We start from the raw sequence: 26,216 nt of genomic DNA, 5'->3' as shown, positions 1-26,216 counted from the left end.
TTTAAAAAACAAGGAGGAAGAGGTTCCAAAGTACTAAGATGGAGCCTTTGCTTTGCCCAGATGGTAAGCCGGCTCCGCCACCCCCAGCCTCCGTTAGCAAACGTAAGAATAAGGGGGATATGCCGACAGGCAGATCCTCTCTCCAGATCTAGGAATGAGTGAAAAGGCATGTCTGTGTATTCCCAACACCACTACCAGCTCTAAAAACCCATCATAAGGGGCGCCTGGGTGGCTCAGTCGGTTAAGCGTCTGCCTTCGGCTCAGGTCATGATCCCAGCGTCCTGGGATCGAACCCCACGTCTGGCTCCCTGCTCGGTGGGAAGCCTGCTTCTCCCTCTCCCACTCCCACTCTCCCTGTTTGTGTTCCCTCTCTCGCTGTCTCTCTCTCTGTCAAATAAAGAAATAAAATCTTAAAAAAAAAAAAACCATCATAAGAGTAAATGGCTATTTTTTTGTGCACTGAAATAATTATATGTGCCAAATGCAGCTCAGCCTGATGAAGAATTACAGTACAAAGGCTGGCCTGGCAGTTTGAAAAGTCTAAAGTGAATTTTACGAGATCAGAACTCTCATTCCAGATCTGTCTCTCCCAAGCCTAGGGCAACTGTATTGCTCACCTTCTCCACTTTGAAGTTTTTCTCTGCTACAAGGCTGTGGTTACCCACACCTTTTTCTAAAGGTGGATTCCCACTATCTACAATCAGTTCCTGGGCAAACCACAGTATCAGCCAGAAAGTGAAATTCCTTTCTTCCTTTGAACTGAAAAAACCTGACTGCCCCCTAGGCTGTGTTACTATCAGTCTCTGGTCAAATAGAAGCTTCTGTCTACAGGGTGGCCGAATGGATTGACACAGAGCATCTGAGCTTCCTGCGGGAAAGAAGCTGATCCAGCCAGTGGAGCCCCACATATGCGATCTGTTTCCAAATTGGTTTATGTTAACTTCATCGTCAGATGTAATAACTCCATTTACAATTACACTTCTGGGTTACAAAACAGTTTGCCTTTTGAAGCTCCATGTCTTCCTTAAACAAACACACCCACACATTAAACACATACACACCCTCTTCAAAAATCAGTGCATTTACAAAAGGGAGGTCTGAGCCTTGAGAACGCAGGTGCTCCTGTCTCTTCCATTTCTTTCTTCCAAAAAGCTCTCAGCTAATTCAGAGGCCACGTTGAGTAAATATGCAAACAAGCCAAAGATTAGGGATTCTATTCACTTGGCTATTATTCCCCGTTGCCATTTACCTCTATTATTGAAACTATGTCATAATCCTGGAGCCACTAAATTCTAAGTCTGGTTCCATGACATGCTTTCCTCATTTGTTCCTGTTACGCCATGCCAGACAGGAAGGTTGCTGCCAATGAGTGTGTTGTAAAGTACCCCACCTTGCTGGGCATGCACGCGTTCTCACTCAACAAATCTGATTTTGCTACAGAACCACTTTACGACATGTAAGCCAGTTGATACCTTATCAATGCTAGTTAGCATACGCCAACATCTGTCCCCAGGAAAGCTTGCTCTGGGAACCCAACGGTATCCTCCTTGAGCATCAGTGTATTTGTGACAAGCAACTCAGGTGCCAAACACTGTAAAAGAACAAGCGGGAAAATACGGCAGAAGATGCGCACAATCTTTTCTAAAGCCAAAGCTTCCTGGTATAAGCTGAAAAGTAAGTTTAAGAGATAACCAGCTCACCCTGAATGTGAGTCATGGTTCCGTTGCTCTGGTGTGACCCTGGGCAGTAAGCGCCGCAGGACCCTGCCGAGCAGGGCGCCGAGCTGAGCACAGCATCTGGGACAGCAAACACACTGCACGGATGTTTCTAGAAGTAGTTACTCGTACCGCTCTCGTGCTTGTTGTTGTTGCTGTTGCTGTTACTCTTGCCCTGCCACTCAAATCCAGAAATATCAAAGCAGTAGAAATTAGTCGTAACTGCTTAATACCCAACTAGTTATCTCAGGAAAATCAGTATGTGAGGCCACTGTGGTGTTTTGACAAAATTCCTATCCTGAAGTGAAAAAAGCATGTGCATGGAACGGAAGACAGTGGGGAACAAGGGGCCAGAATTCCAATTATTTTGAGCGTGTGATTTAGGATTTTGAGAATTTTTTAAAGCTCTGTTTTCTTTAGACCGATTGAAGGGAAAACATAGTGGAGTTTAGCCATCCTCCTGACCCTATGGCTTAATCAAACTAAACATACCTTTAGTTCTGTAAGGAGAAAGATTAAAAAACAACACACGTGTTACTTGATATTCCATACCTTGTGTGATGAGGTAGAAAAAGAACTTGATAATGTTATTCAAATATTTGAGAGGTGAACACTCTGAGATTAAGAAGGGATTATTCTAGGGCGCCTGGGTGGCTCAGTTGGTTAAGCGACTGCCTTCGGCTCAGGTCATGATCCCAGGGTCCTGGGATCGAGTCCCGCATCGGGCTCCCTGCTCTGCGGGGAGCCTGCTTCTCCCTCTCCCACTCCCCCTGCTTGTGTTCCCTCTCTCGCTGTGTCTCTCTCTGTCAAATAAATAAATAAAATAAAATCTTAAAAAAAAAAAAAGGGATTATTCTATTTAAAAAAAAACTTTAATGTCAAGATGAACTATTAAGTAAAAGAAAATTGGGTTTTGGCTTGATCGTTCCTTGATCTAGTTTCGTTATTAGTAATGTTACATAATAATCAAAAGGAAAAAGTTTCTCTTAGAGATAGTTGAAAAGCCTCAAATAAACACTGGAAGATATCTTGTAAAACGATCTTTCAGGAAATGATCCAATTAAACCAAGAGACATTTTCCTGTCTCTATGCTCTCTGGCAGCATTTCAAACAAGAGTTGGTTAGCGAATGCCAGTTTCAACTGTTCCACTAAAATCTGCTCTAAATTTCTGCCACTACTATTATTATTTTGCCTTTTATTGGTATGCTCGCTAGATGGAAATGCACCAGTGTCCCTCGGAACCCAGTCCTGCCTAAGAAACTCAGGGCTTCTAATTTGCTACACACTTGAAGCTTGATGCCTTGGGGTGTCAAGCTAAGAATCTAGATCAAGAGCTTTGGAGAAATGACATCTGCTTTTCTAACCTGTTTTTAGCCACTGCCAACAGCACACATTTGTAACCACATGTTAAGAACAGCATCTATAATGACCATCTTTAAAGTAGATTTTATAACATTTCCATTAAGCAATCAAAAAGAGCTGAAGGAATATTATCTGCATTCCTTTAGAACGTAGTTACAGTTGATATAATCTAAAAGTGGAATTGCTGGTGTCCTTCCTGGAATGAGTCTACTACAAGTTATTTACTTGGGAACAAAAAGGCTCTCATATCTCAAATAAAGCCAGACTTCAGAGATGCTGTCTCAGATGACTACACAAATGGCAGAGGGCTCCATCACATCTACATGGCAAGTAGAAAATGACAGCTTCCCGGGATTCAGAGAAGACGACCAAAGTGAGCACCACTCACCAAAAGTAAACTGCAACAAAAAAGCGTATCGAGAGTCTATAGCTCCACGAGGGCAGGGGAGGAGCGCCGTGAGCCGGCAGATGCAGTGGGCATCCCAAGGGCTTTGAAAATATGATGGCCTAGGTCAAATCCTGATGAGACCATTTAAAAGCTTGGCACACAGAGTTACTCAGTTTCTCTAGGGCCACGCTGCAGATTAATGTTCGTGCCTTACAGATACTGTATGTGTCCGCATCTAACCAACTTGCATTGTGACTTCCATTATGTCATTTTCCCATGACCTTTTCTGCATAGCAAATCTCCTTCCTGCACGCACACTATCTGAAATCATTTGGGGAGGAACTTGTGATACCCAGGGTTTAGTAAGAGGTGCTCTGCTCTGAGCACCAGTGAACACACAGTGCCATGGCCTTTCGTCTAAAGGGGTTCTCTACCCACCCCTTCTAGACAGTTGTTTGATAATCAATACTCACTCGCAAGCAAGGCATTGTACCGGAATGAAAAGTGCCATATATGTGTGTGTGTGTGTATACATTTTATATATAATGTAGTACACATTGACAGGTTAAAAGTGAAAATTCTGAAAAAAAAAAAAAAAGTTAAAATTCTGTTTAAAAGTTACTTCTCCACAGGCTTTTCATCCTCTTTGCTAGCAAAAATTATGCTGTTGAATTTAGTCAGTGGAACATTGACAATGAAATAGGAAAAAAAAAAAAAAATCCAAGGATAGTAGATACTTCCGGGTTAAGTTTTACAGAAGAAAAAGATCTGTCATTTCCTGGTAAAGGCTGACTTCCTTTTACTGGTGTAAAGAAATCAATACGCCAGGGCGCCTGGGTGGCTCAGTCGGTTAAGCGACTGCCTTCGGCTCAGGTCATGATCCCAGGGTCCTGGGATCGAGCCCTGCATCGGGCTGCCTGCTCCGCGGGAAGCCTGCTTCTCCCTCTCCCACTCCCCCTGCTTGTGTTCCCTCTCTCACTGTCTCTCTCTCTCTCTGTGGAAAAATAAATAAAATCTTTAAAAAAAAAAAAAAAAGGAAATCAATATGCCATGTAGTTTCTATTACCCTACACTGTAAAAATTATATAAAATGCTCCTCAGTTTCTAGTACGGTAGTATGCAGTTATCTATTTGGTGTGTTTGATCACAGAAATTACTTATTCTCAGTGCTCCAAAGGCTATTTATTTAGAAATTAAAAAAAAAAAAAATTGCTCTTTCCATAAAGGCATTCCACTTATAACACCCACATCTTTTCTCTTTTGTTTATTTGTATCATTGAAATACTGACCTTGTATTTTTATAAGCAAAGAGCATCTGAGTGGCTCTTCCAAGAGGTGGGTGCCTCTGATTGTTACCGAATGCTACCTGTCTCTGGGATTAGATTGGGTATATTTTGGTTAGAGCATCTGGGGAAATCAGGCTGCAGAGTCCCAGATGTTGTGCCCATTAACATAACAGGTATGTAGAGAGCTTTCCCGAGGCTCAGCATCTTGTCATGTTTACTTAGGTCTGTACCGTCAGCACACCCCCTTCCATACTGCCTCACCTGCTTGTCCAGTCTGTGCCCAGTACAAAGGTGGCTGGCTGGGAGCAGGAGTGGCTGAAACCCAGGAACCCTGCAGGCCCCCAGCCTGTGTTCTGGTGCAAGCCCCCGAGTGGGCACCTTTCCACAATTCCACCTCCCAGAGGGGGCTGCCTTTTGTAAATCTGACAGGAACCTCTCACATAGATGTGGGATCTCTACATTATACCTGCTTATTTCTGTGTCCCTGAAGTGCCTGGTTAGCAGTATTCAATAAACATTCACTAAGCTTAAATGAATTAACGTCATCAACAACTAACAATGCCTTTTTTATTCTATCACATTATCTACCGGTCACTAACCTAAGGGTATTAAAGTGTTACGTTTTGACCAAAGACAGAATTCAGGAGAGCGCCTTCAGTCTTAGGCAAAGGTGGTGTGGCTAAAAGCAAATGGTCCTGGAAGCCAACGCACACAAGGCAGCTGGCAGGAGGAAGAGACGTCAGAGAGAGGTGGTGTCGAAGGCCAAGGCCTCAGGGACCACTGGACCCCAGGGAGAGGTTAGAGTTGGTCCTACTTGAAGGAAGCCCCAAGAGTTGCCTCACCTCCTTTAACAAAGCCCGCTACTAACAAAGCCCACTACTAACAAAGCCCATCAGTCAAGTTGCAGTATTTATCTCTGACCTCCCATAGTAGAGAAAGCATTTTCCACTTTAACGCCTGTTTCTTAAATAACTATTCATTCACCACACTGACTTGGTCTTGCATTACAGGAATTCTAGAACACAAGGAATGATCTATTTTATTCTACCTTGTAGAACACTGGTTACATACAATGTAATAAATATAGGTGCTGTTTAGAGGAAAAGCTCCACCAAGAACACAAAATACGTTGGGTAGCGAAATGGACAGCATTCACTGAGGAGCCCTGGCTCCGTTCTACCTGCTGATGAAGACTCTGGGACCAGAAACAGATTGAGGCCAGCAAAGCTGGGGTCCCGGTGTGGGCACGGCGGGGAGGGGAAGCTAGGACGAGCGGCAGGAGGACCAAGGCAAACTGGATATCCCGACAGCTGGGCAGACTCGATGCCACGAAGTCAGAGTGAACAAGCACGTTCACTATATATATATATTTTTTTCTTTTACATTAGAAAAGAGCTTTGGAAAAATATTCGGGCCCACAAAACCCTTCGAAGTATTTATGTGATATAAAACTCAGACAAGGTGAGTAAAAACCCGCCCTCTTCTAATAATCACCAGTTTTTTATGGCACAAGAAATATTCCACCTGGTAAGTATATTTTCATCTTTATGTTTACTGACTGCCTATTGCAGGCGCTGGGGATATGGCCGTGCTCAGAACAGTGCCCCTCCTGTCACGGGGCAGACAGCTTCTTGGAGGGCACAGACCACAAACCAATACGTGAAATAATACAGGTTACATTATGTCAGGAAGTAACTATGTGCTAGGAAAAAAAGAAACCAAAGCAGAGTAAGGAGGCAGAGGGCAACAGGACAGGCCCAAGAACAAGAGGGAAATAAAGATGATCTCTATTTCTAAACATTTGAGCAACCCATCCAAAGTCATCCGATTTACCTCGAACAGCACAGTTCTGCTTGGCATGCTAGTAGTTTTAAATCATCTTATCTTTTAATATTTAATATATCTGAGGGGCTGCCTCACAAGTCACAAATGTAAAATACACTCCGGGGTGGGAACTCATATGCCACAGGGCATACATGCCCAGAGGGCACAGATGTTGGCTAAGTCAGGCAGAACCTGTCCTCCCTTCATCTCTCCCTTGAAAATCCCACTTAGTTAAAAAAACAAAAAGCAAAGAGGCATATTTAAAAAGCAAACTCAGGAATAACCATCCAAAGCCTGTGTGCGTTTATTATTCTCATATGATGTTAGGCCTGACAGCTTTGTGCCGTACGTGGCAATATTTAGGGATTAACCAGATGACACGATTAAATGTTAACTGCATGTTTTAAAACTGCAAGTAATAACTACAACCAATTTTGAGTGCCATAAACCAATGGAAATTGCCTTTTCTCTTGAAGTCACTGCATATGCTTTTTGACAATTAGGAAAATCAATCAAGCTAGTGTTTCGATTCCAGAGTTACCAAAGGGACCTGGTACTGATTAGCTTCCTGAAGCCCTTCTTCCCAGACAGTTGGAATGATGGGAAACCCACTTTGTCACAAGGCAAATTCATCCCACTTTGAGACAGCTCTCATTGACAGGATGACACAAGTATTAAATGGACTCAAAATATCCTGTCTGCTTGAAAAAGATTGATGTCTTATTGACACAGTGTCTTTAGGTAATGAGCATTGATATTTTTATTTACTTATTTTTTAATAACCTGATTACTAACCTAATAGGCCAAATGTGCTTAACATGGGGCTTTACTTTTGATGTTATCTGTACAGTACGAACGTGACAGCAGGCAAGGAGCAGGAAGTCCTGTCTGTCGGCAGAGGTACAGCTGATGTTTAAAAGTAAGAAAGCTACATAAACAGTCATTGTTCAACACTAGCTTGATTGATTTTCCCAATTGTCAAAAAGCATACACAGTGACTGTTTAGAGGAGCCCTGGTTCCTTTTAGCAGAGAATGGTGTGAAACCAAGATCCGAGTGCTGGGTGCGCTCACTGCTACTAGGACCAAGAAGGTTTTTAAAGAAAAGAGTAGTTATCACTATTGATTGTATTAAGCTCCCTGAGGTACAACAGGGATGATCCCTGGAATATAAACCACAATCCTCTGGTTTATTTCTTGGAGAAAAATAATATGTAATAAGTTAGAATAGATGATATAGGATAATTATAGCAAAAATGAATGTGTTCTGAAAACCATAAAGCTCTGCAGAAATGTAAGGTATTATGATTTTAATCAGCTTAAGGTAAGGCCCTGTGGGCTTCTAGACTTTGGTTTCATGAGTCAGTTCAGCAACACAGGAAAACAAACTGAAGGGAGTTCCACTGAGAATGAACTCATTTATCTACTATTTCTTTTAGTCTTATCTGAGGTTTGGTCTTTTTAAAAACTCTGTCCAGTTATTACTTTGTATTTCTACTTGCATACTGCTTTTGGCCCCAGAAACGTAAAAATGAAGCTGAGAGTTTCTTTTCTGGAAACAAGCACAGAAGTAAAGTTGTTTAGTGTTGGAAATAACCTCCTGGAATGTGAAAGTCATGGACTTTAACCTTTCCTTTCCCCCATAAAATTCTTTGTGCAAAGGTTGAAGGGTAGAGTACAAGGAATGCTATAACCAGAGGCAGAAACATGAAACTTCACTGGGCATCATGCTTATTTGGCTGTGGTGAGAATCTTTCTCTTGGAACCACCATGACTAAAAATGATTATAAACTAAGTTGATAGCTTTACCACAAAAGTCTAAAGGAGCTCCTACAAAAACAGATTAAGGAAAATTTTATTGCTGATCAGTGGATGTCAGGCAGGCCTCTCGGATATCAATGGGAATAGTTAGGATGTGACATTAAAAACAACAAACCGCAGGCTTTGGGGGATCATGAAGGCCTCCAGGCTCATGTCACTGACATCTCCCATGTTCTAAAGACCAGCTTGATCTCAAGATAGAATTGAGAGATCAGCTGAGAAAGACGTGGGAGTCAGGAGGAGAGGCGGCACAGAAAGGGAATGAACTCTAAGTTTCATTGTGTGAAAATGGCGGCCATATGACCTACACATGGGGACTAATTAGGTAGCATAGCAGAAGGCACCTGGCATGGAGCAGCTTCTCAAAATGTTAGTTTTGTTCTGATTATCTAAAAGATAAAGCTGAACCTAAAAACTCAACAAGGGCCATTTACCCAAATTTTAGAGGACACAAAACACACAAAAAATGGTTTACAAAGGAAGATCCGCAGGAGTAATTCATCCGTCATTCACAAACGGCTGAAGTCATCTAACTTCTATCGTCAGTAGTCACATCATTCCACTCTTGTATTTGGTGCAGTAAGAAACAACTCTGCTTCCCAGTAGGTGTAAAATATTACTCCCCTGCTACTCACAAACCTTACTGTATATTTGTCTTCTTGAAAACCATACATTTTCTGAAATGATTGTAATAGAAACTGGACTTTGCATCATGTCCACCACAGCACACTTAAAAAAGTATCCTAGTATAGACTTTTAAAAATAGCAAAATGAATGAAAATACCATATCATCGTTGTTTCTTTATAGCAAAAACTTTATGTTCTTTTATGACTCAGAAATGTGATACTTAATATAAACCAAAAAACCCTGACGGGTGGCATATGGAATAAAGAGCAGAAAAACTCAACGGGGGCAACTGAATACAAAGAGTTCAACCTCACCCCAGAATTCTTGGCATGAAGAAAGCCAGTTTCGGTCAAGTATTGCCAAACTGTTTAGTGGGGGAGTTAAGTAAAAGAATATTGTGCTTATAACATATTTCTTTACATGTGCCATGAATGTGTTTAAAAGCAGATAAGGACATGACTTCAATCTGTAACGCTCCTTCTACTGCATCTGTTTTATCACTTGAGCAACACACACGTGCCCCACGCAGGGGGATTGAGACAGGCGCTGAGGACAAGCACATTAGAAGGAAGTCAAGTTGTGACGTCAAATCACACCTTCTCTCCCAGAGGGAGGGGGTGAGTGACTTTCTCAAGAAGTAGCAGAGCTAGGAAGGGTGGATCCTGGTCGGCTGTACCATGTGACCTCTCTTCTCCCAGGAGGGGAACTGTCTGAACTACTATGCAACCACTGTGTTGTTTTCAAATGGTGTTTAGAATGCTGAGAGGAAAATACAGTGACTTGGATTGCCCCGTGGGGCTCCCTCAGTGCAGAGCCGGAGTCGGCACACAGACGTGGTTATGTGGCAGGAGCCTTTAACTGATGATTGTGGAGCAAACAGAGGGAGAAAAGAAAGAGGAATGCCCCATTCTCAGGCACATCCTTCAGACCAGCTTCTGACCACAAGTTGGCTCATCTGTTGGTGGGGCCAGAAAAGATCCAGGGACTCGGAGCTAAGGACGACTCATTCTAAAAACAGGTCACTGTGTCATCTTTATTACTCAAAGATTAAAAGCACAGCATATTTGATTTCTTTGAATAGGTATCATTCAAAGAGCATGAGTACAAGGCAGAGGTATTCTGACTCTAAGGAATGGCCTGGAATTCATTTGCAACATAAGTCTTAAAGTAGTAGGTTAATAAAGTTGTCATTTGGTCAGGGAGGCACATAGTTTGAAGGGAGGTGTTCTTTATCTTTTGCTACTTAATATAACTCTATAACTCTTGCCATTTACCTAGTAAGTAGTTAAGTAACATATACAAACACCTATAAAAAATTACATTTTCATACAAGAATAACACCTACTAGATTGTTTAAGCTTTTATATCACAACTCTTAGTAATTTCACCAGTCACTACTCCTCGGGATACCCAGTGTTTGGCTAAGAGCCATTCTCTAAGGACATTCCTGTTTGGGGGTACAGGCTGGCTGCCTACAAGAAAATGAGAAGCCACTGCTGGTCTTGTCTTACAAATCCAGCCCTATAAAGTGACAACAGTCATGAACTTCTCTGCATGTCCCCCATTCATCTTTGACATGTAACAAATCATGTGAATTAATGAAATCTGACAGAACAACATTAAGAAAAATATTAACAGTTTAAAAGCAGAACCATTCTATTGTTGGTGTTAACTGGAATCTGAATATTTTATCATCCCTGGTTCGAACCACAGTCTTGTTTTTCTCTCCCAAGTGTGCAAATTTCAGTGTGGATAATATTAAGTTTCTTAACACAATGATGTTTCATATAAAGAACACAATTTTTAGAGAGGTTTGTTACAACATTCTTGGAAGTGTGTAGAAAAATACACCAGCCAAAGGACAAACATAGAAAAGGATTTGATTGTTTTTTTCTTTTGAGGGAACCATATGTAAGCTAATATTTATGTGCAGTGTTTAGATCCTGGTCTCAAAGAGGAAAAGCTAAGCATGGCTATGGGGAGAGTATACATAACAGAAAACCTACAGGAGGAAGCAAATTGCAGCATCCCTTCTTGACTTGCAGTGGGCTTTCTGTGAGGGACCAGAAACTACCAGCTGAGAAATACACAATGTGTGCTCTCGGTGGTTTATTAGTATGAGCCGAGGAATTTTCCTTTTATGTGGGTCCATAAGAGACCCTTACCCCAGCGTCCTGTTCTGCAAACACATGAAACAGCACAGACTGCTGAAGAGCATAATCTCTATGACCAGAAGTCACAGGTTCAAATCCTGACTGATCTACTCACTGCCTCTAACATGGGTCAAGGACCTGACCTGTTGCAGCATCTGTAAAATGGGAATAGTGATCCTTCCTACCTCTTAAGGGTGGTGCTAGGAGATTAAATTAATCAAGCGTGTAAACCATGTAAAACCCTTCCTTGTATGTAGCGGAGTTCAGGAAGGACCATTAAGGTGTGAGTGGGAACTGAGGCACCACCGCCAGGCCTTCTGCATCTCAGGAGGACAACTCGGAGGCACAGTGTACTAATGGGAGACCCAAGTGTTGTTGTGGGGGACTTCTGTCATCTTGGTTTGGCCAAGCCACATGAAACTGTAGGCTCTCTGGGCCGGCTGATTTGTTTTCTAAACATACTGCGGCACTGGGTAGATTGGGCCCGGAAGAGCGCCCCCTCATGGCCAAGTTGACGAAATGCAAGTTCCACAAGAACGGGGCGTTTGTGTCTTTCACTCCTGCCCTCAGCACAGCCCGGCGTCACAACAGTGCCTGGCACCTATGAGCACTCAACACGGACATGCTGAGTAAACGAACAGCTGAAGGCAAGGAGCTCTGTGAAAACGGGCAATAGGTATTAGATTGAACAGATGTAGGCAAGGAAACATTTATGTCAGACCCATTACTATCCTACTTCTCCAATACGAGATGTACCTCCTAAAAGCAATTTTTATCAGCTAGTTAGAGGGTCAGCCACAAATATAATTGTTGATATATTGAGAATATCCAATAATACCCACATCTTCCTTAAAAGATTTCTGAGAGCATTTTACGAAAAATCATGATAGTCCCTTCCATTTACAATTAAATTTTCAGTGAAAATACTTAAATGAAAAAATTAACCCCCCATATTACATAGGAAAACAAGCACTGTGGTACCTGAAAGAGAAGATTTAATTAGGTTCTAATTTTTCAATGGGTAAAAAATCCAGCCCAATGCCTTGGAATTTCTAGCAAAGGTCTAGCTAAAGTTTTGGAGAAAGAAAGAAATGAGCTCTTTAGGCTAAAGAAATACACTGTGACCTGTTAAAACCTATAGGCAAATTTTCTGATAATTTATGACAAATTTACAAATTTCCTATTAGAGTGTCAGTAACATTTTAAAAGTTAAAACGTGAAATTTTATGCCAGCATCTAAATAAATCGCAGTAACTAAAACCCATAAAACAGGAGGGCAGTGAGGGGAAGGGCAAAATAGATGGAGGGGATTGAGGTACAAACTGCCAGTTATAAAATAAATAAGTGACGGAGATGAAAAGCACAGCATCGGGAATATAGTCAATAATATTGTAATAACAATGTTTGGTGACAGATGGTAGCTACACTTAACGGTGGTGAGCATGGCATAATGTACAGACCTGTCCAATCACTCTATTGTACACCCGAAACTAATACAACATTGTATGTCAACTATACTTCAATAATTAAAAAATGTATATAACCCATAAAATCTTTTTAAAAAAAGGATGATGGACAAGTTATCACTCTTTGTTTTGTTTTACCTTGCACCATGAGCATGGGCTCCTTGCCCCCGCCGTGAGCTAGCATCTCCCTGCGATAGCGCTCCCCTGCCACCCTGCAGGGGAGAGAGGACACTCTGTTATAGCACCAGGTCACACTTGTCCTAGTTTCTCAAAATGAAGCCACGCTGACATCATATTCAGAAAAGCCGCCACCACAGGACAATTCAGCCGTCTATTTTCTTGCTTCTAAAACTCTAATTCCAATTTTTAAATTATTCTAATTAAGTAAAACCAGGTGTGACATATTTATTGTATAAGGAGAACTGTATTTTCAGCTTTCCGTGTCATAGCAAGCAATCTCTCTTCGAAGAAAGGATTATTTAGTTTAGGTATTATATAAGTAAAAGGTATCCCACTGTCCATCACCTTTGGGATTATCTTCAAGTGCGATTTGGAATTATTTCTGCTGAGATGAAACAGAGAGAGAAAAATAACACTGTGAAATAAAAGTGAAGGGGACAAAGCTGGCAGGAGAAGCTTAACTACACCCGGAGAGGGAGAGCTCAGCTAAGGGTAACTGACGGAACGGGAAACTGACTCTTGAGTGCCCTGATGGGGAAGGCAAAGGAAGGAACAGCCCATCTGCATCTTCTGATGCACTTTGTCTGCTGGGTTCTGTAGGGACCACTGTCTATAATAACCCCTGCAGGCAGACTCTGGAGAACTTTTACAGATAGAAATTCTCCAACTTAACGGCACCTGGACACAAGCTATTTAGTGCTACTTTTGTATTTTATGGAAAATGCAATTCCTTTTATGCCAGATGACTACACACCATGATGACATAAGTTACATAAATGATGCTGTTTTCATCCCACTATTTCTGGAGCATCTTCATGTACAGGCAATTTTACGAACCTGGTTTCTAATCAGAATTTTTGATGTATTACAGTATCAAAAATATGTTGAGATCAAACACTACGTGGGTACCAAGGCAAATGTGTCATGAATTAGGAAACACGGACAGAAGGCTGGGCCCACACAAGGAGGGGACGGGGTGGCTGAGAGGTCCCGCGCGACCCCCGGCCTGGGGGCTGGATCTCCTGCCGGCCCCAGTCTGCAGCTCCCCTCCCCTTGGGCAGACTCCTGCTCTCAGGCCTCTGGTTCTCGGTGTGCCTCAGGTCTGCGCTGCCTGGCTTTCTGGTGAGGCTTCCAGTCTGGTGATTTTTCAGAAGTGGGATCAAAAAGGATCTTTTGACATAGGTTAGAAATTTTCTAGTCCAGTGAGTATTTTACTAGCTTACTTTTACACGTCTATAAAAGTATGGCAAACTACATGTCTAGGCAAGAATGCACATATAAACAAGATATAAATGCTTGGAAATATATGTATTTAATAGTATGTGGTTTTCTAGTAAAGCGCAGTTCCTTTAAGCAAGATAATATTTTGCCTAGTTTATAGAAATCTCCAGTAAAGAACCATAAACCCCTAAATTGATTTATTATAGTCAGTTTTGGCTTTAGGTCCTTTGAAAATAATAAAATCTGAAAAGCAGACCAAATGTCTGCAGTGTGCAAAGGGCGGAAGACAAAATAACATGTGGGTACCAAGCTGTAAAACATTTAAAAATTCTATTACATCAGATTCAAGTTCAAAAGGCTTTGGAACTGAATGTGATTATTAAATGCTAAGAAAATCCAAACCTACATCCAACTGCATGAAAAACTGGGGGCTGGGCAGGAGACAGAGAGGGAGAAGGGGCTAGGAATTAGCAGACCTGCCTTCTAATCTTACTCTAGTCTTCGCTGGGAAGCCTCGGGCAAACCGCTTGTCCCCTCTGAGGCTCAGTTTCCCCTCACAAGCAGTACCTGCTCTGCCAAGGTTGCCATCAATGTAAAATAACGGGCCATATGGAAACTTTAGGGTACTCTAAAAATCAAAGGTGTCATTAACTTTAAACCACATAAAAGTGGGGTGCCTGGGTGGCTCAGATGGTTAAGCGTCTGCCTTCGGCTCAGGTCATGATCCCAGGGTCCTGGGATCGAGTCCCGCATCGGGCTCCCCGCTCAGCGGGGAGCCTGCCTCTCTCTCTCTCTGTCTCTTATGAATAAATAAATAAAATCTTTAAAAAAAAAAACCACATAAAAGTGGTAAAGATACTACATAAATATCCATGGCTGCCTGAGACGTATCTGGAGATGTGTTTGCGTGGTGAGGAGATAAAATGCTTTAAAATGAGTATTAGACCAGATCATAATTAGTGGTTTGCTTTCAAAGGAAGCTCCTTCTAAGGACTCCATGAGACCAGAACTCGACTTCCCCAAGGTTCCTGGTGTTGGAGGGAAGCCTGTGAGAATCAGGAGGCCCACTCAGGGTGCAACGGGGCAATCCTGTGCTTCTCCTGTGGGGTGGAGCTTACTGAGATCCTGGGGATGCAGGGCTGCCCATCCCAGAGCCCACTCTCCCTCCTTCTCTCCTTCTCCAGCCCACCACTGCGCATGGCTGCCTCCACTGTGGGGAAGGGGGTGGGCATCATGTGTCCCTAGCTGAAATCAACCAACCCAGATTCCTTCACAGAATCATTAAAGGCTCACACGGTCACCAGCTAACGTGATGAAATATGCTCTGGACAGGGCCAAGAGTCACCACACAATGATGTTTGTGACAGCTGCGGACTGTGCTCTCTGAACTACTGCCCATCCTGATGATGGAAATGGTGAGCAGGGCTACTCAGGAGGGCACCTAGGAGGCAAGCAGTGGGGAGCGATGTGGGGCAGGGCTCTGCAATGCCAACACTAAGTGGTGGTCAGTGGACCCCATGAAGGGGAGCTGTGGAGGAATGGTTGTGGAGCTCTTATGAATAAATAAATAAAATCTTTAAAATTATTATAGTCAGTTTTGGCTTTAGGTCTTCATTCTTCAGACCGCCACTGTCTTACAGGGGAAGAAAGTGTCCCAAAGTCAGGCAGAGGGGGAACTTTCCAGAACAAAGTGGACACTAGCATAGATACTCAAAGTTTCCAACAGTGCTGCTCCCAAATGAACAACAGGAGCAAGTTCCTTTGTTGGGCAATAAAAAGGAAATCAGGTGTTGTTCCCCATGAGTGACTCCTTGGAAGCTTGTGCTGCAAATAAGGAAGCCTGTCCAAGGGAACAGGAAGCACCGAGCAGCAGGGTACAGACAACGAGAGAGGCTGGAACAACTAAGAAAACCCACCGGGGAGGCATGGAAGCAGAGCAGTCTAGGCCCACTCTGGAGAAGCAAAGAGCTTCCACACAAAGGGTCCCTACAGGCACGACGGGAGGGCGCCACACCATCACCACAGAGCAAGGCAGAGGTTCGGGGCCAGGCTCTGCCTCAGGAAGCAGGAGGGAGGCCCAGGCGGAAGGTGTGGTGTAGGCTAGGTGGCAAGTGGCTGAGGTTCTCAGCCTGGCTGCAGATGTAGTGGGGTGGGGGGTTACTGGCATTGGAGGAGAATTCATCCCCCTCATTACCTGTTAAAAGGGTCTTGTTGAAAACACTCCTTCCAAACCATGGAAGCTACTGCCCTGGACATCAGGTAAGAGTAATACTTGGCACCATAGCCCACAAGGTGACTGAATCGAAGCTGCCAGGCCTGCCAAAAGAGAAACACAGCACAGGAAATATGAAGTCTTTGTATTTCCAGATGTATGAGAACACAATGGAAACACATAAGGAAATCTGCAAAGGTTTTAATTTAAATTTAACTCTAGAGGGCCCCGTCACTCACGATACTAATATTTTTCCACATTTTATGCACTGTTATGGACTGGTATGCCCGCCCCCCCAAAGTTCATATGTTGAAGCCCTAACCCCAATACCTCAGAATATGACTATACTGGAGATTGGGCCTTTAAAAGGGTGGTCAAGCTAAACTGAAGCAGTTAGGGTAGGCCCTAATCCAGTAGGACTAGAGTCCTTATAAGAAGGGAGAGACAACAGGGGTTGGGCTCAGAGGAAAGGTCACATGAGGGCACAGTAAGAAGGCGGTCATCTGCCGGCCAAGGAGAGGGGCCTTGAAGAAACCAAGCCTGCCACACCTAATTGTTTCCAAGTTCATCACTGCTGGGATTCATTTCTGTGACATACATGGAGAGAGGACAGCCCACACTCAGCAGGAGGGGTGAAGATAATGGAGCAGGAATGGACTTCCACATCTGTTGTAGCCTGCTTGGAATGCCTGGTCATTGACACCGGGAGTGGAAATTCTGGATCTGGCACGGAGTGCACCCATTTCTTTTCTTTCTTTCTTTCCTTCTTTCTTTCCTTCCTCCTCCCTCCCTTCCTTCCTTCCTTTCTCTCTTTTCTCTCCTTTCTCTCTCTTTCTTTTTTTTGGGGACAATGATACAGTCATTGTAAGAAAGGCCATGAGAGTTTTCATGGAAGAATACTCTTCCCCTGGAAAATTCTTGTCCTACAAATACCATTCTTTCTTGGTACCTAAAAGCTGAAACATCTACATTCTGATTGGTTAGTAGTAGGAAGGTTATCCAAGTGCCAACGCATAAACTTACCACAGCCTATTCACAGTAACGTTGCTACAAAAGCTAGAATTATGAAAGCGGTCCTCAAAAGACATATTTATGTCCTAAACACTTTTACTTTCTAAAACAAACATGCAATAATCCACTGTCTTCTAATGTGTGCTTTAATTGACATTCACATTTTTTGAGAAGAAAAATTGAAGCCTAAGTTTTTCAAAAGAATGTAACCAAAAAACTGAGCTTTATTCATAATGACAGTTGGATATATTATTCTTTCATTCATAATTTAATTTTTTCACTTTTTTAATGAAGATATAATTGATTCATTACCTTAGTTTCAGGGGTACAACATAATGATTTGATATTTGTATATATTTTGAAACAATCACCACAATAAGCTAGAAGCCTGTTTTTTTTTTTTTTAACGAAGATAATCATTCTCTAACAAATCTTTTAATTCCCCGGAAAATAAAATATAAGGTCTAATCCTTACCATAAACCTATAAATTAGATAAGCAAATTCTATCTGATTAAGAGGAAATATTAAAAAAAAAAAAAGATGGTTCCTTGATCACAGTGAGTGGCAAGTTTTAGAACACAGTCTCTCTGACTTATATCTACTACACAGGGACTCTAACAATGAGATCACAGTGCTAGTTTATTCTCTGCATGTGTCCAACACATTAAGACAAATATTTTGTCAGGATTAGGCAAAGGAGCTATTACAAAAGAAGGTGTGCTAATGTGGCATTGTGTGTTAACCATACTTCAATTTAAAAAAAAAAAACTATTAAAAAAAGGAATAGCACAAATAAATGGAAAGATACAAATGAAAAAAAAAAAAAAAGGAAAGTGTGCTGGAGCACTGAAACTGATTTTGAACATGAGGATATCAGGGCAGAGAGAAACAATTACCCTCCATATCCACTTTCCCTGTTTTTCAAAATGGCTATGCTTGGAAGTTAAGTGAGCACCTTGTGAGTCAGGTTCTGAAAGGAAAGAGACGGGCCCCTTGCTCCTGTGTGTGCCATGCTGGGCCATCTGGGACGGTGAGATCCCAGCCATGGGGAGCCGCAAGCCGGGGGTGTGGTTTCTGACTCCACATAGCCACCGCCAGCACTGGGTGGGTGCGCTCACAAGGCTGTTATCTGGGGCCTGTTACAGTAACCAGACCTGGATCCTTCCTCAATGGCCCCAGGCCCAGGTGCCAGCACCATGAACACATGAAGGGCGGCTGGAGTTGAGGTCCCAGAAGCTCAACTGTGGTCTCGCCCCAGATGGGAGAATGTGACTGCACACTCTCCAGCCAATAGGCACCCTCAGCGGGGCACGAGGGGCATGGAAAGTAGAGACAGGCTTTCTTTCCCATCCTGTTTCCTATGCAAGTGGTATTTAAATTGAAGGCAAATAGTCAAGGACCATCTATGGGTTAAATTCCACTATGATAAACTTTGAGTAACTAAATTTTTAGACAAAGGGTTGGGTCTATCGGAATTCATTTGTAACACATAAAATAGTTCTGTATATTCTGTCTTATTAAAAAAGGGGATCTATGTCAATTTTTGTGTTCTGTCGGCATCTTAATGGACCACTGGTAATCTTTCTCATATAAAGCCACTGGGATACAACGATATCTTTTGTAATAGAATATGGCCTGCTGTTTTAGTCTGATACTCCATTAATACTGGTTCTTATGTGACTGGTGATGTCAATCTCTCTCAAGGTGGATGCCTCTAGATAGGAAGCACATAGTTGAAGGGGTCCTGTCTTTGAAACTTCTTCTTGGTGATCTGCCGTAACTAGTGTGGTAGCCTTTGTAATACAGAGCAGAGCTTGATTTTGTTTAGATTCCAGCTGAATGCAGTTCTGTATTGCCTTGAAAGCAGACCTTCTTCAATAGAGGCATTTGATTCGCGCTAAGAAGTTTCTAAGTTTGTTCGTGTCATCGACTCATAACTAAGTCCTCACATAAACAGAGTAATAAAAATAAGACCTTTCAGAAGTGTAGAAAGAGACATCAGGGTTTGTGCAATGCTCAATTTCCTGAGCTGCCACGGCGTCTGCCTTATAGCAACATGCCTACCTGGATGCAGATGTTCTGGCACAATGCACACCTCGTTGTGTCTTGTTCTGTAATTACAGGTTTGAGTTCGGTACTACACCCTTTCCATACCTCAAGACACGCTAGATAAATTACACCCACCTGACACCTTTCATCAGTGGTTTGCAAGTTTAGGGTGGACGAAGACCTACAGTTCCACTGCTGTGTAACCACAAATAGCTGAATCCCTTCTAATTCAACCTAATATTAAGTCTTTGTTATAATTCCACCCATTCGTCAGGAAAAGGAAAAGACAGCATTTCATTTTAAGATCAGGAATGACAACATGCTCTTCCTTTGAAGTCAAAGCTTTATTCTTCCTAAGGGACACTGTCGGATGGACAGACGTTTTCACGCTTCCTGTGAAGTGTAACGTGCAGATCTGCTCTTAAAACAAAGGACACAAACACCTTTGCAGATTTTCTTTTATTCTGACTGAAGTGTAGATCTTCCAACCCTGACACTACCCAAGGCATGGCTATTGCAGACTTCTTGGTCAGACACTCTCAGTGATCCCACAGACAAGAATGTGGAGCAGGTGAAGAGTGTTCTAGGAACTCTGTGGAAACTATCACTTGCTTTAGAACTCAGGGAAGGGGAGACCCTTTGAGGATTCTTACTCAGTGTAGCCCCTTCCTAACCGCGTGATTTCCCTCCATCCAAATTAGAGACAGGGCCAGGAATGGAAAGGCAGCAACGGAGCTGGTTACCTACTATCTATTTCAGTTTAAGACCTAGAAGAGGAGCCAGTGCAGAATAAGCACTCATGAACTACATGTTATATGTTCAGTGATTGAACTAATCATTCCTCTTAATTATACTCTCAAATAGCACACCAATTCTTCATCTCTAGCTACATGTGTATAAATGCATTTAGCTAAAATTCATTTTAAAACAATCTTATCGGTGACATTATAAACTGCATGAGAACAGGAATGACACCCAATGCCTCTTTGATGTGCATCATATGAATTGAAATTTCCTTAAGAGCAAAGACCTCAATACTGTGCCTATGTCTGGACTCAGTATGGTATGGGGACTACAACGGGAATTCAACAGCTGCTGCAGGATAGATGGATGAATGGATGGATAGGTGGACAGATGGACAGACACTGTAGGATTCTTTCATGATGCTCAACGTTACTGAAAAATTAGCCTTTGACTGCAATAAGGAGGCCAGGAATAATATCGATATCACAAACAAGAGGATATTACAGAGCTAAAAGCAAATTTTGGATCTTATGCTGACTATTAATAATGTTTTTTTTTAACTACATTTTTTACTACATTATTTGATAGATGATATAGGATTTTTAAGGCTAATTTTGACACCAGATCTCCAGGTCTGGACTATGTACACAATCTGTGTCATGCTTCCTAGGGTGTGACTTCAATCTCCTTCAAGCTTTGTAGACTCTAAACAAATAATGAGCCTAGTGATAACCATGCAAGCTCAGAAAGGCCTACTGTTCAATGTGTACCTATCATAATTAGGGTAACTAAAAGACAGGAAGATAGAAAGAAGGAAATTTCTGAGCTAGTCTTCATGGACATATCATTTTGACTTTTTAAATTCTCCACACACAATACTGTTGGTTTGTGGCGTACCTCTTAAGATACCAAATCTGTAGCATCCAAAAGTGTTCAACCACAATAGAACAGAAGGTGATATTTTTCCATCTGCCTTCTCATGTTTATATTTTCTCTCTCCCAATGTGTGTGTACATTTATATTTTTCATGAATCAATATGGACTGGTATTTCTAATTTGATAAAAAAAGTCCCTATGGACACTTTGCCAAAATGTCTCACCATTGTGAGAAATGACAGTGCCAAACAAACAGGAATTCTCCTTTTGTAATACAAAGTGATTTTAAATGAAACACAGCTATTGTGCTTGACAAACTTCCAGGTGGCCCCCATGATCTCATTCACGCCTTTGTGAAATCACTCCCCTTGAGTGTGGGCAGGACCTGTGCCTTGCTTCTAACTAACAGACTATGGCAACAGCAATGGAATGTCACCTTCACGATTAATTGTGCTACACATAATGTGTTCTCTGGTTAGCAGACTCACTCTAGAAACCCTCCGCGGCGGCCTGAGGAAGTCGGCAGCCACGTTGGAGAAGCCCACCTAGTAGGAAGCCAGTGAATCCTCTCAGATCTGGAAGGAAGGATTTAAGATGTGGGAGTGGCCTCTCGGACATAGTCCTATAGCTGACAGCAAGAAGTCGGGGCCTTGGCTCCCACAGCTGCAAAGATATGAATTCTTCCAATGACCCGGGTGAGGCACTCAGGCCCCAGATGAGACTGCAGTCGGCTGACACCTTGGCTACAGCCTGTGACACCCTGAGCATGGGGTGCAGCTATGCTGGGCTCTGCCTCCTGACACACAGAAACTGAGATGGCTACTGGTTTAAGTCAGTAAGTTTGTGGTAATTTGTTACACGGCAATAGAAAACGTGTATTATTATTTATTTCAAAAAGTGAGAGTTGTATTGAGAAGTACTAAGAGAAACGAGCCCCTGAAAATACGGAAGGGATACCTATATTTATTAAATGTCTCTTTGTCAAAACCTTTTGAGGGTGACACTTTTTATAGATATTTTGTAAATTTTTATAAATCATTTTAACATTTTACACTTTACAAATAGAATCAAGAAAGAGTAATTTGGTCAAGGCTACTGGCAGAGATTGTTAAGCAGCCCCTCCTCATCCTTCTTCCTCTTAGAAACAGAATCACATCCTTTCCCCAACACATTTGACCAAGGCAGAGACTACACTTCCCAGGCTTCCTCAAGTGGCTACGCTATGTTCTCGCATGCGCAGGAGAGTGGAGGTAATGTGTACATCCCCGTCCTTCAAAAAGAATGCTGCTCATCCTCCTGCCTTTTTACCCTCTCTGCTAGCCTTGAAAAGTAAAAACTGGCACCACCTTGCACGCAGATCAAAGCCATGTGTTGAGGTGCCACCAGTCCGCCAGCCCTATCTGCATATGCTTGCCTTGTCAGGCAGGAAGAAATGAACTGTATCTTATTTAAGTCATTGTATTTTGTTTTTCCAACTGATGACCACACAGGTCACATGTGTGGAGACAGAACTCACAGCCAGGTGTCTTTCTAAAATCAAAGCCCATGCTCTCTTGCTACTCCATATTGCACATCCTAAAGTATCGAATTGAATTATGTGACCTACTGCTTTTCAGGAATGGGAAAATTATAATCACCCTGATTTCAAATTCTGGACCCTCAGAATATATTCCTATACATGATTTGTGTGTTTACATTTGGCACTCATGACTTAGAATTTAATTTCTATCATACCAGCTTAAACACATCAAAAACACACCATGTAGCTATTTTTACAGCTAAAAAGGAAAGACCTTATACACGTGATAATAAGAGTAAGTGTTATAAGAAGTTAAAATGTTAACATTGCCAGACTTGGGGGAGGCCTCTGGGACCTATGAGTGGCCTATAGCTGACAGCCAGGGGAAAGCTGGCTCATGTATATTAATATTAAACTTAAGTATAATAGTAAGAGTAAGTTAAAATGTTAACACTGTTCTACATCAAAATATTTATCCACATTACATAAATCCTTCTCCACATAACCATTCAAACTTGAATAATTTCCCAAAGTGCCATTAAGAGAATTTTCTAACCCCGAAACAAATTCCTATGCCATATTTGTGTATTTATGACACAAATCCTAATGACAAATGCAAAACATTTTCTATGCTAATGGTAGAATTATGGCCTATTTTCAGAAGACCCAGTGTTAGAAGAAAAAATCATTCTTAACAAACCGACCAAATCTCTTCAGACAATTAATAGTATGTCAGTCATACCATTATCGATGCACAAAATATTAATTAGGAGTATGTCTCTTTAGTATGTCAATCTCAATTGTCAGTTTTCTTTACATATGGATATTGAAAAAAAAAAAAGCTTTGAAAAAACAAAAACCCTGGAAATACTGGATTGTGCCTATCAAAGCTAATCCATTAGCAGAGCAAAGGTGTAGCAGATTCAAATGTTTATGTTGTTAAAGTGCTTATTAGATGAAACATGGATAGGTGATATTAATCTACGTAAATAAGATCATAAATGAAAAACAACAAGCATGGAACTGGAACCAAGACACGCTGGCTTTTTTCTTCCTAATCGAAGCTCCTTAACATTGCTTTTCCCCTTGCCTGGACCATCTCATGAGAAAAAGGAGGTTCTTCTCCATTCTAAAGGAACCCATGCTCAAGTAATGAGAACTGCCACAGAATATGAGGGCTTCTGGAATCAGGAGGCCACCCAGGAGAGCGAGAGGGACTCCTGTAAGAACAGGACACAATCAGGCACAGCTCTGGTGTTAATACATTCACAAAAAGAAGCAGGATACTAAAACAAACAGAAAACAAATGACAAAATGGTCACAGTAATTCCATACCTAAAAATAATTACTCTAAATGTAAATGGACTGAATTCTCCAATTAAAAGACACAGAATAGCTGGCTGGATTTTTTTTTTTTTTTTTAAGACCCAACTATATGCTGCTGACAAAAGACTCCCTTCAGCTTTAAGGACATACAAAGGCTCAATGTGCAGGGATGGAAAATATATATTCCATGCAAATGGGAAGCAAAAGAGAACAAGGATAGCTATACTTACATCAGAAAAAAATAAACTTTAAGACAAAACAGTAACAGAGACAAAGAAGGTCAATATTTAGTGTTAACAGAGTCAATTCATCAAGAAGATAGAACAGCCGTAAATATATATGCTCCCAACATCAGAGCACCTAAATATGTTAAGCAAATGCTAACAGACCTGAAGAGTAAAACAGACAGCCAGACAATAATAATAGCAGGGAAATTCAATACCTGACTGTCAACAATGGATAGATCATCCAGACAGTAAATCAACTGGGAAACATTAGACTTGAATCATTCTTTTGATCAAATGGTCCTAACAGACATATATGCAGATCATCTGATCCAACAAGAGCAGACTGCTTAGTCTTCTCAAGCACACACAGAACATTCTCCAGCACAGATTATATGATAGGTCACAAAACAAGTCTTACCAAATTTAAGAAGACTGAAATCACACCAAGTATCTTCTCTGAAGACAATGGCATGAAACTAGATGTTAATAACAGGAGGAAAGTTTGAAAATTCACAAATATGTGGAAATTCAACAACACACTTCTGAACAACTAATGGGTCAGAGAAGAAACCAAAAGGCAAAATTAAAAAATATCTTGAAACAAACAAAAACAAAGGTGCAACATATCAAAATCTATGGGATGCTGCAAAAGCAGAATTAAGATGGAAGATCTCAAAAAAAAAAAAAAAAAATCAACCTAACTTTATACCTTAAGGAACTAGAAAAAGAGGAACCAATTAAGCCCAAAGTTAGGAGAAGGAAGGAAATAACAAAGATCAGAGTGGAAATAGATGAAATAGTGACTAAAATACAACAGAAAATGACAATGAAATGAACGTCTTTTTTTTTAAGATGTATTTATTTATTTGGGGGGAGGAGGGGCAGAGGCAGAAGGAGAGTAAGAATCCTCAGACTCCCCGCTGAGCACAGAGCCTGATGTAGGGCTCAATCCCAGGACCCTATGATCATAACCCAAGATGAAATCAAGAGCTGGCCACCCATCCGAATGAGCCACCCAGGTGCCCCTAGAGCAGTTTTTTTGTTTTATTTTAAAGAAACAAAATAGATGAACCATATTCAGACATACCAAGAGAAGAAGTGAGATGATAATATTAGTTATGAAAGAAAACATTACAATTGATACTACAGAAGTAGAAAGGATCATAGAGACTATAAATAATTATACATCAACAAATGGGACAACCTAGAAAAAAATGGATGCATTCCTAGAAATATACAATCTACCAAGACTGAATCAAGAAAAAATAGGAAATCTGAACAAACAAATTACTAGTAAGGAGATTGAATCAGGAATTAAAAACCTAACAAACACAAGTCCAAGACCAGATGGCTTCACAGGTGAATTCCACCAAATGTTTAAAAAAGAACTAATACCAATTTTTCTCAAACTCTTTGGGGAAAAAAAAAAAAAAAGAAGAGGAGGGAACATTTCCAAACTCATTCTGGGAGCCCAGCTTTGTGAAGATATGAAAACCAGACAAGGACACTATAAGAAAATTACAGGCCAAGATCCTTGATGAATATAGATGTAAAAATCCTCAACAAAATATCAGCAAACTAAATTAAACAGTACATCAAAAGGATCATACACCATGACCAAGTGGGATTTATTCCAGAGTTGTAAGCATGGTTCAACACCCCCAAATCAATCATTGTGATACATCACATTAGCAAAAGTGTGGATAAAAATCATACGATCATCTCAATAGATGCAGGGAAAGCATCACACAAAATTCAACATCCAATCATGATAAAAACTGGAGACAACAGGCTTCCTAATTCCAAACTATATTACAAAGCTATAGTAATCAAAACAGTATGGCGTTGCAGGGAGGGAGGCAAGATGGCAGAAGAGTAGGGGTCCTCATTTCATCTGGTCCCTTGACTTTAGCTAGATAATTATCAATCATTCTGAATACCTATGAATTCAACCTGAGATATAAGCAAAGAATTGCTGGAATTCTACAAATAGAAAAGCGACCACTTTTTGGAAGGTAGGAGGTGCAGAGAAGTGTACTGGGGGGATATATGGGAAGATACATGGCAGGGGGAGGGAGCCTCCAAAAGTCAGCTACTGGAAAGTGATATAGCCCCAGAGCGCAAAATCAGAACTTCTAGGAATCTGCTCCAGTGAGAGACATCCCTGCCTGAAAGGTGCTCAGGTGGCAAAGAGGGCATAATCCTAGG

The 26,216-nt window shown here is 41.5% G+C and overlaps 1 protein-coding gene and 1 long non-coding RNA gene across 4 annotated transcripts in view; both read right to left on the bottom strand.

Moving 5' to 3' along the window:
* MIPEP (mitochondrial intermediate peptidase) overlaps positions 1–26,216 on the bottom strand; it is a 190,280-nt gene that overhangs the window by 10,335 nt on the left and 153,729 nt on the right. For 2 of the 3 annotated variants that reach the window (XM_045869192.2, XM_045869191.3), the window contains exons 17-18: positions 16,238–16,359; positions 12,781–12,854 (exon numbers count right to left, since the gene is read on the bottom strand). The exons of the other annotated variant lie outside the window; for it this stretch is intronic. In XM_045869192.2, the coding sequence (XP_045725148.1) occupies positions 12,781–12,854; positions 16,238–16,359 (196 nt within the window). The remainder of the gene's footprint in view (positions 1–12,780; positions 12,855–16,237; positions 16,360–26,216) is intronic. 3 annotated transcript variants of the gene reach the window in all.
* LOC135363857 (uncharacterized) lies at positions 465–12,752 on the bottom strand. Its single transcript, XR_010410075.1, has 2 exons — positions 1,701–12,752; positions 465–1,591 (listed from the first exon to the last, which is right to left on the bottom strand). It is a non-coding gene; the product is annotated as an uncharacterized LOC135363857 (long non-coding RNA).

This window comes from Mirounga angustirostris, unplaced genomic scaffold (genome assembly GCF_029215605.1).
Source record: "Mirounga angustirostris isolate CCGP_5_RB_7025 unplaced genomic scaffold, mMirAng1.0.hap1 SCAF_3, whole genome shotgun sequence".
In the NCBI taxonomy this organism is placed as follows: Eukaryota; Metazoa; Chordata; class Mammalia; order Carnivora; family Phocidae; genus Mirounga; species Mirounga angustirostris.
This window is presented reverse-complemented; position numbering and strand designations above follow the sequence as displayed.